This window comes from Staurois parvus, unplaced genomic scaffold (assembly GCF_062004578.1).
Source record: "Staurois parvus isolate SC_StPar_1 unplaced genomic scaffold, SC_StPar_1.0 ptg000056l, whole genome shotgun sequence".
Classification (NCBI taxonomy): Eukaryota; Metazoa; Chordata; class Amphibia; order Anura; family Ranidae; genus Staurois; species Staurois parvus.
Genome location: NW_028317852.1, coordinates 5,030,146 through 5,044,207, shown reverse-complemented (window position 1 = coordinate 5,044,207; position 14,062 = coordinate 5,030,146). Strand labels below are relative to the sequence as shown.

Sequence of the window (14,062 nt, the reverse complement as noted above, 5' to 3'; positions counted from 1 at the left end):
TTTCTACTACGCCTCCTACTCGATCAGAATTAGTGAAGGTTATAGCAGAGATTAGAAGAATGGAATACCTCATTGCTTTACATGCTAACACTGTCCCCGACTTTGAGGCAGTTTGGGAACCGTGGGATCTTTTTATTTCTGACTTACCTACTCAATTGTCTAAAAATGATGGCTAATTTACGGTTATGTTCTGACATTATATGTACCTATATACCTCTCATCGATGAGCATCTTTCTTTGTTTTTTTGTTTATTTCACGTTTATTGCAACTGTTTGTTGTAAACATTTTGAAAATCAATAAAAAGTAAATTAAAAAAAACCCTTACATTTTTTTTCTTTTAATTCTCAATACAGTATTTTATTTCTATAACTACTTGCTGGCTGGTCGCATTGTGCGAGTAAGTACCAGCTTCGGGCAAAGTGGCATAACCTTATGTTGCCTTCTATTTCAGGGTGTGAATGCTTTTGCACCCCGTTGGTCCAGAGAGAAGAGAGAACACTGCACTGTGGGTAAAAGCACTACATTTTACACACACATGCACATCTATTAACTTATCATTGGCTATTAAAGATTGCACAGTGCTCCAACAAGATTAGGGGAGGATTGCACTGTGTATGATACTTTTTAAAGGTACACATTTTTACTTTGTGTTTTAAGGCGTGTTGAAAGAGGCGAGATATTTACTTGAAGAGGTGAAGGACACTGGGTGGTTTGACTTCACACTTTTATGTAAAGTGATTTTTTTGTACAAATATTTTTTTGCACAAATTGCACCTGATGGTGGACATTAAGGACTTTGTTTATCTGGATTTATGAATAATTATTATGAACACATTGTGAACGGAGTTTCAACAAAATATTCACCGGTACCCGCTGATCGTCGAGTATTACCGATGGGGGAAAGAACTTTATGTAAACAATACAGTTCTCTCCCGTCAGCTCCTGCACACTGCTTTGTATGGCTCTGCAAATGGGGAAGTTCCGCTTTAAGCCTTTGTCCCCCGCTCCCTATTGCACACCTTTGGGGAGCAGGTACCCGAATTTGACAGGTACCCACACCCACTAAGAGTTAACTGGAAGCGGAAGTTGTCCTCCCCCCTCCATCCCTGTAGTCTTCTGGAACATGTGATAGGTCCCAGATTACGGGGCCATTCACAAGGCGCAGCGCTTCTCGCAAATGCACAGTGGGCGCCCGGCTGTGAAGTCACAAGCTGTCACAGCTGGGTGCCCACACTAAAGATTCCGGTGCCAGGGAGAGAAGACGGCCGGTGAAACCAGCCGTGGTGAGGGCACCACTGGACCGAAGAACAGGTAAGTGTCTGTATTTTAAAAGTCAGCAGCTACAGTTTTCGTAGCTGCTGACTTTTTTTTTAGGTGGAACTTTGCTTTAAAGAGTAGTAAAAACTCTACAGGCAGTCCTTTCATAGTAAAATAAATAAATACAACTTAAGGAATATGAGGAAAGTGTTTTTCATTTTATTAGGCATTTCTCATTTTCCCACAAATACTGTATTTGATGATTACCAGATATTTTGTAAAAGTATACACTTTTTTTACATTAAAAAACAAACCCACAGAAATCATGATCACTTGCACATCCAGTTGTTTTTTCCATGGCCACAAAATTATACTTTTAAATAGGATTCCATTGTTTTAAGTCATGGTTGTGTAGCTCACAGAATGAAAGGTACTACTTTATTTTGAAAATCAGAAGAATTGCAATGATGTATTCTGCACATAGATTAATGTTAAAAACAAATATATTTCTTGTTGGTATTCTCCTCTCCTTCTACAAAGTCTGTGCAATGAATCAGAGGAAACAGGATTGTTGTTATTAATGACCTAAGGGAGTTAGATTTGAAACTAGATAAATCAGAATGCGAAGAATTATAAAAAAAAAAAAAAAAAAAACTCTGAAGGGGTACAACTCTGTTCCACAACATATGCCTTTTCGACCAAGTATGATTTGCTAACACAGGATTGAGTACTGCTTGGACCTTGAAGAAGGGGACATACCCCGAAAGCTTGTCCTGAAAATTGTATGTTAGTGCAAACAATAACCAGTACGCCACTGTTTTATAGTAACCAGTATCAAGAGCATGATCATAAAACAGAGAGGTGGTACCTCTGTCCCTCGATGGACTCCAAGAATAGGATTTTACAGTGAACAGAAACATTTCCGGTCCATTGACAGGCAAAGGTAGTCTTTCACCTTCTGGGCATCCATAGACAATCCAACTGAGCAGTGGGTAACAAATGCCAACAGGCCCAAGTAAATAGAGAATTAGGTGGATTTTTAAACTACAGGCAGCCCCTGGCGGACCTTATGCCTGAAGTTGGTATCGGATGAGAGTACAACATCAACCTGGTAAAACTTAAACATGTGAACAGAAAACCAGTTGGCAGCCTTGCAAATCTTGAAAACAGCTGCTTGGCGTTGAAAAGTTCAAATACTCATAGATTTAGCATCTTGGCAAGAAAGGGTGGAACACAATCCTTAAGACCATAAGCTTGTGTGATGATCCGTCTGAATCACCTAGAGCAGCAGAAAGCTGGTTCACCCTTATAGGAAATGTCCAAGAGGACAAAGAATAAAGAAGCAGAAGCAGTGGCTGAGAGACTCACAGACCAAACCAGACCCACACAATGAAGGAAGATTTTCTTTTGGTGAACTGGAGCAAGACAAGCGGATTGAAGAGCTACCTTAGGCAAGTCCTGGTCCTCAAACACCACACTGTCCCTATGCAAAACCAGAAAAGCTTCCTTGTAGTACAGACCTCACTTTGCAGCTGTGATGACTACAGGAAATACCACCTTGTGGGTGAGAGTAGAGCGAGAAATGTCTAACAGGTGCAGATAGCAGTTTCTAAAGTGCAGGAAGAACCAGATTTAAATCTCATGGCATCACAAGGGTACAAACAGGGGGCACTACATGAGATACTCCCTGTACAAAATCCTAATCAAGGAGTGAAGCCAGTGATAGAAGCAAAATTGTCCAACAAAGAAACAAATAGGGTAGAAGCCCTGAGATCACACCAAGTGAGGTATGCCTTTTTCTTCCGATGACAGACTTTGCAGGAATTAGACCTCCTAGGTTTAAACATCATAGAGATCACCAGCTCAGAGATAAAACTGTGAAGCTGAAAAGTGAATCAGACCTGGAGACACAAGATCCAGACAATCTGGCAATGACCATAGAGTGCACGCCAGAAGTATTTCATGGAAGGCATACTACATCCACCTGGGCAGGTCTAGAGCAATGAGTGGAGAAATCGCACAGTGATGGTCTGGTTCCCTCTAGTGTACTTTTTGTTGATCAATTTTAGTAAGTAATATAAAGTTTGACTAACAATATAAGTATCATTTCTCTTTCAGTGGTAAACCAGTGTGGATTTTTATCAATAGTATGTTCCTTGGTCATAATATCCTCTCTGTGGTCTGCCCTGCATTATCTGGGACCTGGTCCCTGTGAACTTCGTACTCACCTTGGCAATGCTTTTCTCGCTGTGTACCTGATCTTGCGGGTTTGGTCTTTGGCACGGTGGTTATTTTTTCTTTTGCCTACATTTGCAATGTGTTAAAATATTTTTTTAAACAGCAAAAAATATAGTATTTGTCTGATATTATTGATTTTGATTTTCATTAGTATCCTCTACACATCTAAACTCCCTGAAGAAGCCATGATGGCGAAACGTGACAGACTCTGAACAGGATTTAGCCATCTGTAAACAAACAAATGTACACCATTGTCTTCATATATCTTTTTATGGATTTTAAAATGTGTATTAATAAAATGTTTTGGTTAACTGTTGTAATTATCTGATTATATTAGGTGCACCTATAAAATTCCATTCCTATTATTTTCACTGTTCCTCCAGAGCAAATGGGTTTACCAAATGCCCTTTATCTTGAACCTGCAAAGCAGATAAGGAATAAGTTTCAGGATGTACTTATTCCCCGTAAGTATCCACAGCTTCTGCTAAAGGATCCCTGTATCTTGAAACTTTTCCAGTTTGCATGGATTCTGAAGGTCAGGTGGTCCACATCCTACGTCCCATACCTATGATACAGGTCCTGGACACCACCAGCTGCAGAGACCACTCCCTCTCCCCCCACCAATTCCAGGCAGTACCAGCTGAAAAAGCCTGTGTGCCAACTGTCCATGCATGGAATGTACATGGTGGACAAGCCTGCAATGTGAAGTTTTTCTTAGAATGGGATATGATCTACTTCTCTTTCCATAGCGAGACTTCTAGCTCCCACTGTGGAATTGTCCAACTAAATATGGATCAGATTACCCTCCAATCCTAGAGAGACCACTAAGTTGCCCTTTAATTTCCTGATCAACATCCTGGAACAAACTCCCTTGGTAACCAAGTCCGCTGCACTGACGTGGTATGCAGGGCTCGTCCCCAGCTCAACAGGTTCGTAGGAGCATATTCTAAAAGATGGAAATAAAGAACTTCCTCGATTTCACTATGCCAGGGACAACTTAGTTGTCCGTGCCAAATGAATCGTTCTGTCCAGGAACCTCGTTGATTTATCCCATGATAAAAGATGTTGCACTCAGAGAACTGGGGTGAACCTGGGAAAATGTGAGAGCTCCAAAAGTAGGCTGCAAAGAGGCTTACTTTGAGGAGTCCTGAAATGTTGAGCTCATATGTGATAGGAGTCTGAAGTTTCCCCTGTGAGAGAAAGACCCTGGTCTGAGCTGTGCCCAAGATTAGAACCAGATGCTCTGGACAATAAGTCAGCCTCAATACTGACTTCTGAAGTAAAGGATCTATCCAAACCTTTGTAACATCTAGACCAGCAATGGGCAAACTACGGCCCGGCGGACCTTTTAATCCGGCCCGCGGAGCGTGATAAAAAAAAAAAAAACAGCCAGGGCAGGCAAACATTGGCTGTCAGGATGTGTGTAGGCGGGGCAGCGTGACAAACGTGAGGGGAGCTAGGCTCCTCTCACAGTCCGCCCTGAAGACCAGAACGGCGCGGGAACACGGCGAGAGGAATGCGCGGAGGGAGTGGGGGAGTACGGATTGAGCCAAGAAGAAAGCACTGCGCAGTCTCATTTGGTGACTGGTGGCGATTGTGCGGCCTGCATCTTTTCCCCTGCTACACAGTAAGTAGTGGTTGTTAAAGCAAGTTAAAGCAAGTCAAGACTTGAGTGTGAGCTTTCCCTCCCTCTGACTGTCAGAGTGACCAAGAATATTTAACTTTTTTTGCAGAATCCCAAAATGAGTGGGGCAAAGAAAAGAAAAGTGGACAGTGAATGCAGAGTGTTAAATAATGAATGGATAGCAAAATATTTTTTTACGGAAGTCCGATCAATGGCTGTATGTCTCATATGTCAGGAAACTGTTGCGGTTTTCAAAGAATATAATATCAGCCGTCATTTTGCCACGAAGCATGCTAACTATGCTAGCAATCAGTCGCCCCAAGAACGGGGGTCTACAGCTCGGAGGTTGATGGCTAAATTACAGGCTCAGCAAAATTTATTTCACAGACAAACTGCGATTCAAGAGTCAAGTATCAAAGCAAGTTTTATGCTCTCATTCAAATTAGCACAAGCTAGTAGACCCCTCTCTGAAGGAGAGTTTTTGAAAGAATGCATGATAGAGACCGCAGGTCTTTTGTGTCCAGAGAGCAAAGACAAGTTTGAAAAACTCAGTTTATCACGCAGGACAGTGACTCGTCGTGTGGAACTGATTGATGAAGACATAACAAACAAGTTAAATAATATTGCAGTCCTTTAAATTATATTCGCTAGCACTGGACGAAAGTACAGACATAAAAGATACAGCTCAGCTCTTAATTTTTATCCGAGGGATTAGTGACAGTTTTGAAATAGTTTTTGGCCATGGAGCCACTTAAAGGAAAAACACGGGGAGAAGATTTGTATGACCGGGTGTCTGCTGTCATCGAGAGTATGAAGCTACCTTGGAGTAAACTTGCTAATGTCACTACGGATGGATCTCCAAATTTAACTGGAAAAAATGTGGGATTGCTGAAAAGAATTCAGGATAAAGTGAAAGAGGAAAACCCTGAGCAAGAAGTTATTTTTCTCCACTGCATCATACACCAAGAATCTTTGTGTAAATCTGTATTACAGCTTAGTCATGTTGTGAATCCAGTTATAAAACTTGTTAACTGCATACGAGCAAAGGGACTTCAGCACCGTCAGTTCATTGCATTTCTGGAGGAAACCATTGCAGACCACCAAGTCTTGCTTTACCACTCTCGTGTCCGCTGGTTGAGTTTGGGCAAAGTGTTTAAACGAGTGTGGGATCTTAAAGAAGCGATTGATACATTTTTGGAGTTAAAGGGGAAGTCTGATGATTTTCCAGAGCTGAGCGACAAGAATTGGCTGTGTGACTTTGCGTTTGCTGTTGACATTTTTTCTCACATGAATGAGCTTAACATCAAGCTACAGGGAAAAGACCTGTATGTGCACAACATGTATAGTAATGTAAATGCCTTCAAAGCCAAGTTGACTTTTTTTTCTAGGCAAATTTCAAAGAAAAACTTCTCTCATTTTCCCACACTAGCCACACAGGAAAAGGCCATCCAAAATGTGAATAAATATAGCAAATCACTGAATGACCTGCATGAAGAATTCTGCCGTCGGTTTTCAGATTTTGAAAAAATTGAAAAGTCACTTCAGCTGGTGGCCTGTCCCTTGTCACAAAACCCAGAAACAGCACCACAAGAAGTGCAATTGGAACTAATCGATCTTCAATCTGATGCAATCTTAAAGGAGAACTTCCACTCTCTTCCACTAAAAGAGTTCTATGCCTCACTTAAAGATGACTGTTTTCCAAACTTCCGGGGGATGGCACAGAAGATTCTGGCCTTGTTTGGCTCGACCTACGTGTGTGAGCAGACGTTCAGCGTCATGAACATCAATAAATCCCGTCACAGATCCCAGTTAACTGACCAACACCTCAGATCTATTCTGCGAATTGCAACAACAAAACTAACTCCTGACTTTGATGCCTTAACAAAAAAGGGAGACCAACAACACTGTTCCCACTAAAATTGAAGGCACGATTTTATGAAAGAAATACATTGCATAAAAGTTTTGTAAAATAACTTTTTATGCTTTTCTACCTTAAATTAATCTAAACATTTAATGTTACAAATTTTAATTTAATTTATATTAATTCACACATACACATCATTCATCTACTCTTGGTCCGGCCCCCGGGTCCAATATATGAACCCATTGCGGCCCTCAAGTCAAAAAGTTTGCCCACCCCTGATCTAGACAGTCTGGGCCACATTGTCTGATGCACTGAATGTACAAGAATTATTGTATCCAATAAGGGAGCAACTGGACTAGTACTGGGATCAGCACCTTGATGAACACCTTTGGTGTTGAGTATATATCGAAGGGCAGGGTCATGAACTTGTAATGCAGGGGCCCCACAAAAAAAAAAAAAAAATTACAAAGTTGGGAAGATAGGGGCATACACATATCTGTCCTTGTCCATAAAAATGAGAAAGCTTCTATGAAGAATCTCCCTCTTAGATTGTAAGCTCTAAGGAGCAGTATTGTTGCTGTATTGTCTCCCGTTATATTGTAAAGCGCTGAGCAAACTGTTGGCACTATATAAATCCTGTATAATAATAATAATAATAATAATAATAAGACAGGCAATACCAGATCTAGTGGATTCCATGCTAATTTTTTTTTTTTTTTTTTTTTTAACTCAAATGAAGACGTTTAGTGCTTTGAGATCCACGATGGGACAGATGCCCCTTTATAAATAAAAAGCTTGAAGCAGAACCCCTGAAACCAAATTATTCTGCCACAGGAAATGGGCCTTGGTCCAAAAGACCCAAGAAGCTGGATGGAGATATGTCAATCTGTGCAGAGACTCAGAAAAGTGGAAGGTGAGAATTTGAGGCAGAATAAAACTAGTTTGAATTAGTGGAATACTACCTCCTGCACCCAATCATCTGATATACAAACTTGCCAAATGTGTTGGCATTTGGCAGATTGAGGCCTAGACCTTGCAGGTGAACTGACAGCCAAGTTAGGGAGGTCTTGGCATGGAGAGCACAGGAGTAGAGAAGTGAAAGGGACATTTCTTACCAGACTAGGAAAAAGTCTTCACAGTTTGTTCCTTAAAGGAGAACTACACTGTATCTGAGCACCAAAAATGCTATTTAATTTGCTTCTAATATTCAAATACAGACTCACCCATCCATGTCTCCATGCTTTATTTTACTGAGAAATCACTTTGAAAAACACCCCCTAGCACTTCTGGCTGTGGCCAACTTCGGTAAGGGCAAATGATCCATGTAGCACAGGGGTGTGCAACTATGGCCCTCCAGCTGTTGTAGAACTACAAGTCCCATGATGCATTGCAAAACTGAAAGTTACAAGCATGACTCCCAAAGGCAGAGGCATGATGGGACTTGTAGTTCACCAACAGTTGGAGGGCCACAGTTGCCCACCCCTGATGTAGCATATACTTGTTGGAATCCATCTGCCCTTCGCTTTTAAAATACAGGCAGGAGGATGTGCTTAGCTGAGCAAGCCCCTCCTCAAAACTCCTGGGATTTATGGCAATGCAGTGCATGCATGCGCTTCTCTTTGGTCCAGGGAGAGAAAAGAGCACCACACTGAGTAAAAGCATTACATTTTACCCACACACCTGTTAGATTACCACATTTAACACAGCCAGTGCCATCAGGACAGTGTATAGAATTTTTCACTGATTACTCTATTACTGCCACTAGCGACATCAGATAGCGCCAGGGTCCGTTAGCTCCCCTCCCAGCCAGGGTCAGCTAGCGTTAGTTTGCCCACACACTATTGCACTCATTCTACAGGTCGCTGTTCCCCGCCATTATTAGTATAGTGTTTGTGATCAATATATTGATGCATGCAAACAGAACTATACTAGTGCCTTCTTAGAATAGTGTCCCTAAAAAGGCAGTGTTAGCAGGATCAGCACTAGCGTTTAGCCCCTCAATTGTTTTTCACTTAATATTTGTATCAATTTATTGTGGGTCAAAGCAATTTATGCGCACAACACAATACATCGCCACCCATCCAAGTTCAGCTCTTGCCAGACAATTCACATGGAAACCTACCATGGTTTCAGAATTAAAACTTTTATGGGCCTAACCCTCAACACAGGCATTACAAAAACTTAATTGCCTTCATATTGGTCCAGTAGCTAAAGGCATCATTCTGATGTCGTTCTTTTTTTTCAGCTGGCAGTTGGCTTTTATGTAAAGTAATCCTAGTGGGTTAGCCACTGGATTGCTTTCACAAGCAGCGGGAAGGGCCGTTGTCCCCCCCACCTCTCCCATCCCACTGGACAACCCATGAGTGCAGCCTACGGTTCTGCCAAATTACCGTAAAGTTAATTGTGGACCGTAATGGCTCCAATCATCTATACAGTCTAAAAAAACGGAAGCACCAAGCATTCCATCATTTCTGTTTCAACAGATATAAACAGTGCCATTTTAAGGGTAGAGGAGAGATCTAGAGTCTAATTGACCCCAGATTTCCCAGAAAAAGAGTACCTGTCACTGCCTATTGCTACCACAGGGAATATTTACATTCCTGTGATAACAATATGAAAAAAAGAAAAAAAATAAGCAAAATAATTTTTTGAACAATGACCCCCCGCAAACACCCCCCCACCGCAAGCTTCGGTCCCGTGTTGGTATGTAAACAATGTAAACAGAGATTGCACCATGCATGTGAGGTATCACTGTGAGCGCCAGATCGAGGGCAGCAATTCTAGCACTAGTTCTCCTGTGTAAATCTAAAGTTGTAATCTGTAAGGTTTTCAAAGCATTGCCTAAGGATATTAAAAATTTACGTAGCTTGTTGCCGTAGTTTTAAAGCATGTCAAGTTTGGTATCTATTTACTCACATAAAATCTTTGGGGTGTCTAGTTTCCAAAAGGGGTTATTTAGTAAAAGCTGCATAAATTTCAATATATATACCATAGTTTGTACACGCTATAACTTTCACGCAAACCAATTAATTTACATGTATTGGGATTTTTTTTTTACCACAGACATGTAGCAGAATACGTTTTGGCCTAACTTTATGAGTTCATTGAATATTTTATAACAGAAAGTAGAAAATATTGTTTTTTTCTGGTTTATATCACAAGTAAAACAAAACCCAGTGGTGATCAAATACCACCAAAAGAAAGCTCTACTTGTGTGAAAAAAAAAAGAAAAACTTAGTTTGGGTACAGAATTGCATGACCACACAATTACTAGGTGAAATAGCACAGTACCATATAGCAAAAAATGACCTGGTCTGGAAGGGGGGAAAACCTTCCAGGGCTGAAGCGGTTAAATGCAGGTTCCACAGTCCAGTGTCTTACATACGTGTACTAACATAAAATCCATGTAGGTGATAAGCCAGGAAGCCTCTAATAAACAGTCACAACTGAAGTTTAAAGCCATAGCCATTTGTGTCTACACATTCTGTAAGCGAGGGATCAATCACAGCCATGGCAAGATTCTATCTAAGGTCTGGCAGAGTAAAGTCACAGCCAACATGAACTAGAGCAGAACTGCCAGGAAGAACAGCATTTTAGAAATGGCTTCCAACTATCAGGATGGTAGTCATTTTATTAAGGCGGATCACTGGCAAATCCATATAGGGATTGGCCACTTTTGCACAATATCCAAATGGATACATGGTAACAAGCATTTTGGGGTTAGAAAAAGCAGCTTGTTAGGATGATTCAAATCTCTGTAGAGAGAGCCGAAATAGCAGGTACAATGGAAAGATCTTTCTGGCCGTAGGGGCCCTAAAAGACACTAGATTGGAAACCACACAGAAGAAGGAAACAGTCAGATTTTCTAGTTTCAGAATTGTGTGCATCACACCAATAGGAGCCAAAACAGTCTCTCTCATTTTGAAAGTAGTACCAGAAGGCTCACCTGGCAATGACTGTAGCGACTCAGAATCAGACACAATGCAGATGAGGACCTAGAACTAGATAATGTCTGTGGCCAATGGCTCTGAAGCTGCTAAGACTAGGTGCTGACCAGATACAGAAGTTGTAGGCTAGGGCTTGGGTGCACACTTGTAGCCTCTCTGTGGTCAGAGACAGCAAAAAAAAAAAAGTGACTTGCCAAAGTCTTGCATGACTGCAGTGAAAACCTTACCCAAAAGAGCCAAGGAACCGGCCAAAATTGATGGTGCTAATGAGGTTATGGGTCAATTCTGTATTGGATGAAATTGAAAGGGTGGCCTTACGAAGGGCTACAGTGTGCTTTTATGCGAGTTTAATAAAGCTGGATGTGGTCTGAAGTCATTAGTGTGCCACTAATTGCTTATCTTTTGAGTTCATAGAACATGGTTGAGTTCCCTTTAGTTGGCACCTGAAGAAGAAAAGATGACCATTTTCCTAGAATAGTTTTTAAAAATAAACTGAGGCATACTGGTAAGGATGGGTTATACTGGGTATACTTTCCATATTTCTCAATTTAATTCAAGTTAATTCAGTTCAATGAAAATAGCTATGCACCTGTTATTCAGAAAAATAATGTCCACTTCACCATGTCTCTATACACTAACAATTATTTTGTAGTGGGAGTGATGCTATAAGTAATACCACTGTCAACATGCATCAGTCCATCAAGCTGAACATGACTTTAAAAAATATAAAACCACTATTTCAATTGCTTAAGATGAAGAAGAGCTCAAAATACTTAAACATTAAAAATAATTGACCTCTCTTAATGTGTGTAACGTCCTCCATCATCACTTATCAAATTCCAAATATTCCCTGCCCACAAGATCAAATCTCAAACCAGGCCCACAAAGGGGAGGGTTTTTTTCTTGAACAAGCTGTTGAAATGAAAGTGTAGTTAGAAAGCAAAAGTGACTTTATCAAAGTTTTTCTACATAAAGGTGGTCACGCACCCCAGACTTTGGAGCAATGCCAGACCTAAGGACTGGCTACACAGAAAACTAGATGTTACAATAAACAATGCTTATGATAAATGTTTGAAGTAACTTTTAGAACAGAAGACCCTCAAAAAGAACTGTAGAATCCATATAACGATATTTCAATACTTGTAAATGTAACTCACTTGGAAAGACAAATGGTTAATGAATGAGACATAGAAGTTCATGGGAGACAGCCTTAGAGCTCTACTGCTGGAGAAAACATCTATAAAATACAGTATACTGTAGATGGTGATACAGTTCAGAGATTATATATGCTTGTTTAGCACACATTTTAAGAAAAAAATATATAAAATTTTTTTCCAGCATAGCCATGGCAAGCTGAGGTGATATTTTTGACTGTCCATAACTTGCATTTTAGGGTGTTTGAAAGCAAGAGGGAGCAGTGTTTCATTACTACATAATGCCCATATTATAGTTGATACGGAATACCTTGTAAAGCAGACCTAAGTTTCTTGGCTATAACCGTTAAATACATTTACCTAACAGCCTAATCATGCACATGTGAATTACACAAGATAATTTATTCAGCAAAAATATATATATATGCACACCAATATACACATACATACATATTCTATGTACAAAGTATTAATCTGTTGAACTGTAGAAAGGAAAAAAAATGGTCCATTATAAAAATGGTTTGTTTACTTTGGCAACAAGAAGAGTAATCATGGCTTTAGCATTTCATGAAGGTAGACAGAATGCATGTGATATGCAGACATCCAGTTGGAGCATTTGTACAATTTCCTGTAATAGGAACTAGAAATCGCAGAGTGGTATGTTTGCCATGCTTGATAATACGATCGCCAATAGTCAGCATAGCTCATTGTGCCATATGGAAATCCAGAGGGATTTCTATAGTCCAGCTGGTACATATCATCCCGAATTTCCTGGCAAAGCTCTCTTCTGTTAATATGGGTTACTTTTTTGCCCCGTTTTCTAGGCTTAATTACATTACTGAAAATGGGCTCCTCAACACAACATTGAGCTTTAGCTTTGACTAAACTTGACTGCTGCACTTCCTCTAGCGACACGTTGAAACCTTTTACATTTAATTGGCCAGCATCCGCACCATCTGTCCTTTCAGTGAAGAGATCTGGGCAAGAGCTCGAAAGTTCCATAGACCTCAAATTCCCTTGTGACAGAGTAGATTCTTCACTATCACTCTCTAATAAAGAACTGGATAAACTACTATCAATCCTATCATCTGAATTCCCACTAAGATCATGTATTTCAGAGGTACTAGCAGTTTCTGAAGGCACCAACACAGATTCTTTTTCCAGTTTCTTAGCTGTTTGAGCGTTTGTATAGCTACCACTACCAGTATACACACGTATGACTTCTACATGTTTTTCAAGTCCTTCTTTAATAAACCGCTCATAATCTTCAACAAGTTCAGCAAAGGATGCTGTGCAAACCACAGGACGCTTGAACGATGATAAGCTTGGGATTTTAGGTAGTGAACTTTCAAGCACGTCCTGAACTCCGCTGTCAATTCCCATGTTCTCTACCGTTTCTGTAGGCTTGCTGGAATCTTTCAGTTTCTTAGGTAAACTAGAAGTCTCTACATTTGGTAGTCCCTCTGAACTGGCTCCCTCTGTAGTCTTCTTTTTGATAGCCTTTTTAGGCTTACGTTGAACAGCTTTTGAAACAGTTTTGTTCATGGATTGTTCTTGATAAGGATTGCAATCAAAATTATCTTTTACCACATCATCTTCTTTGAATTCAGAAGGTATACCTTTATAAGCAGTTAAATGGTCAGATGTAGCCTTTGCTGGAGTAACTTCAATATCCCAATCACAGGCCTCCTCCATCAATCCATCTGGAATTGGATCTGTAAAAGAAGATTTATGTTACACTTAAGTGAAATTAAGGATAGGCCCTAAGCTAAATATTTTTAACATATACAAATAATACATTTTGCACGCAGTGTAAATGTTTAGAAACAGCAGTACTCAAAAACATCTGAATACTAAATAAAGAATAAGTGAAAAAATAGCTGTGCTGTCTCTTTAAGAGCATATACAACAGTGATTATTAAATCAAGTGAATATTTAACAATATATCAAATTATTTAAAAAAAATGTGTATTGAAT

At 40.1% G+C, this 14,062-nt stretch overlaps 1 protein-coding gene and 1 pseudogene across 1 annotated transcript in view; one reads left to right on the top strand and one right to left on the bottom strand.

Moving 5' to 3' along the window:
• Positions 1-1,455: 1,455 nt before the first annotated feature.
• DDX20 (DEAD-box helicase 20) overlaps positions 1,456-14,062 on the bottom strand; it is a 56,711-nt gene continuing 44,104 nt past the window's right edge. The window contains exon 12 of the mRNA XM_089668313.1: positions 1,456-13,800. Coding sequence (XP_089524439.1) covers positions 12,635-13,800 — 1,166 coding nt within the window. The 3' untranslated portion in view covers positions 1,456-12,634. The remainder of the gene's footprint in view (positions 13,801-14,062) is intronic.
• LOC149469986 (general transcription factor II-I repeat domain-containing protein 2A pseudogene) lies at positions 5,862-7,037 on the top strand (annotated as a pseudogene).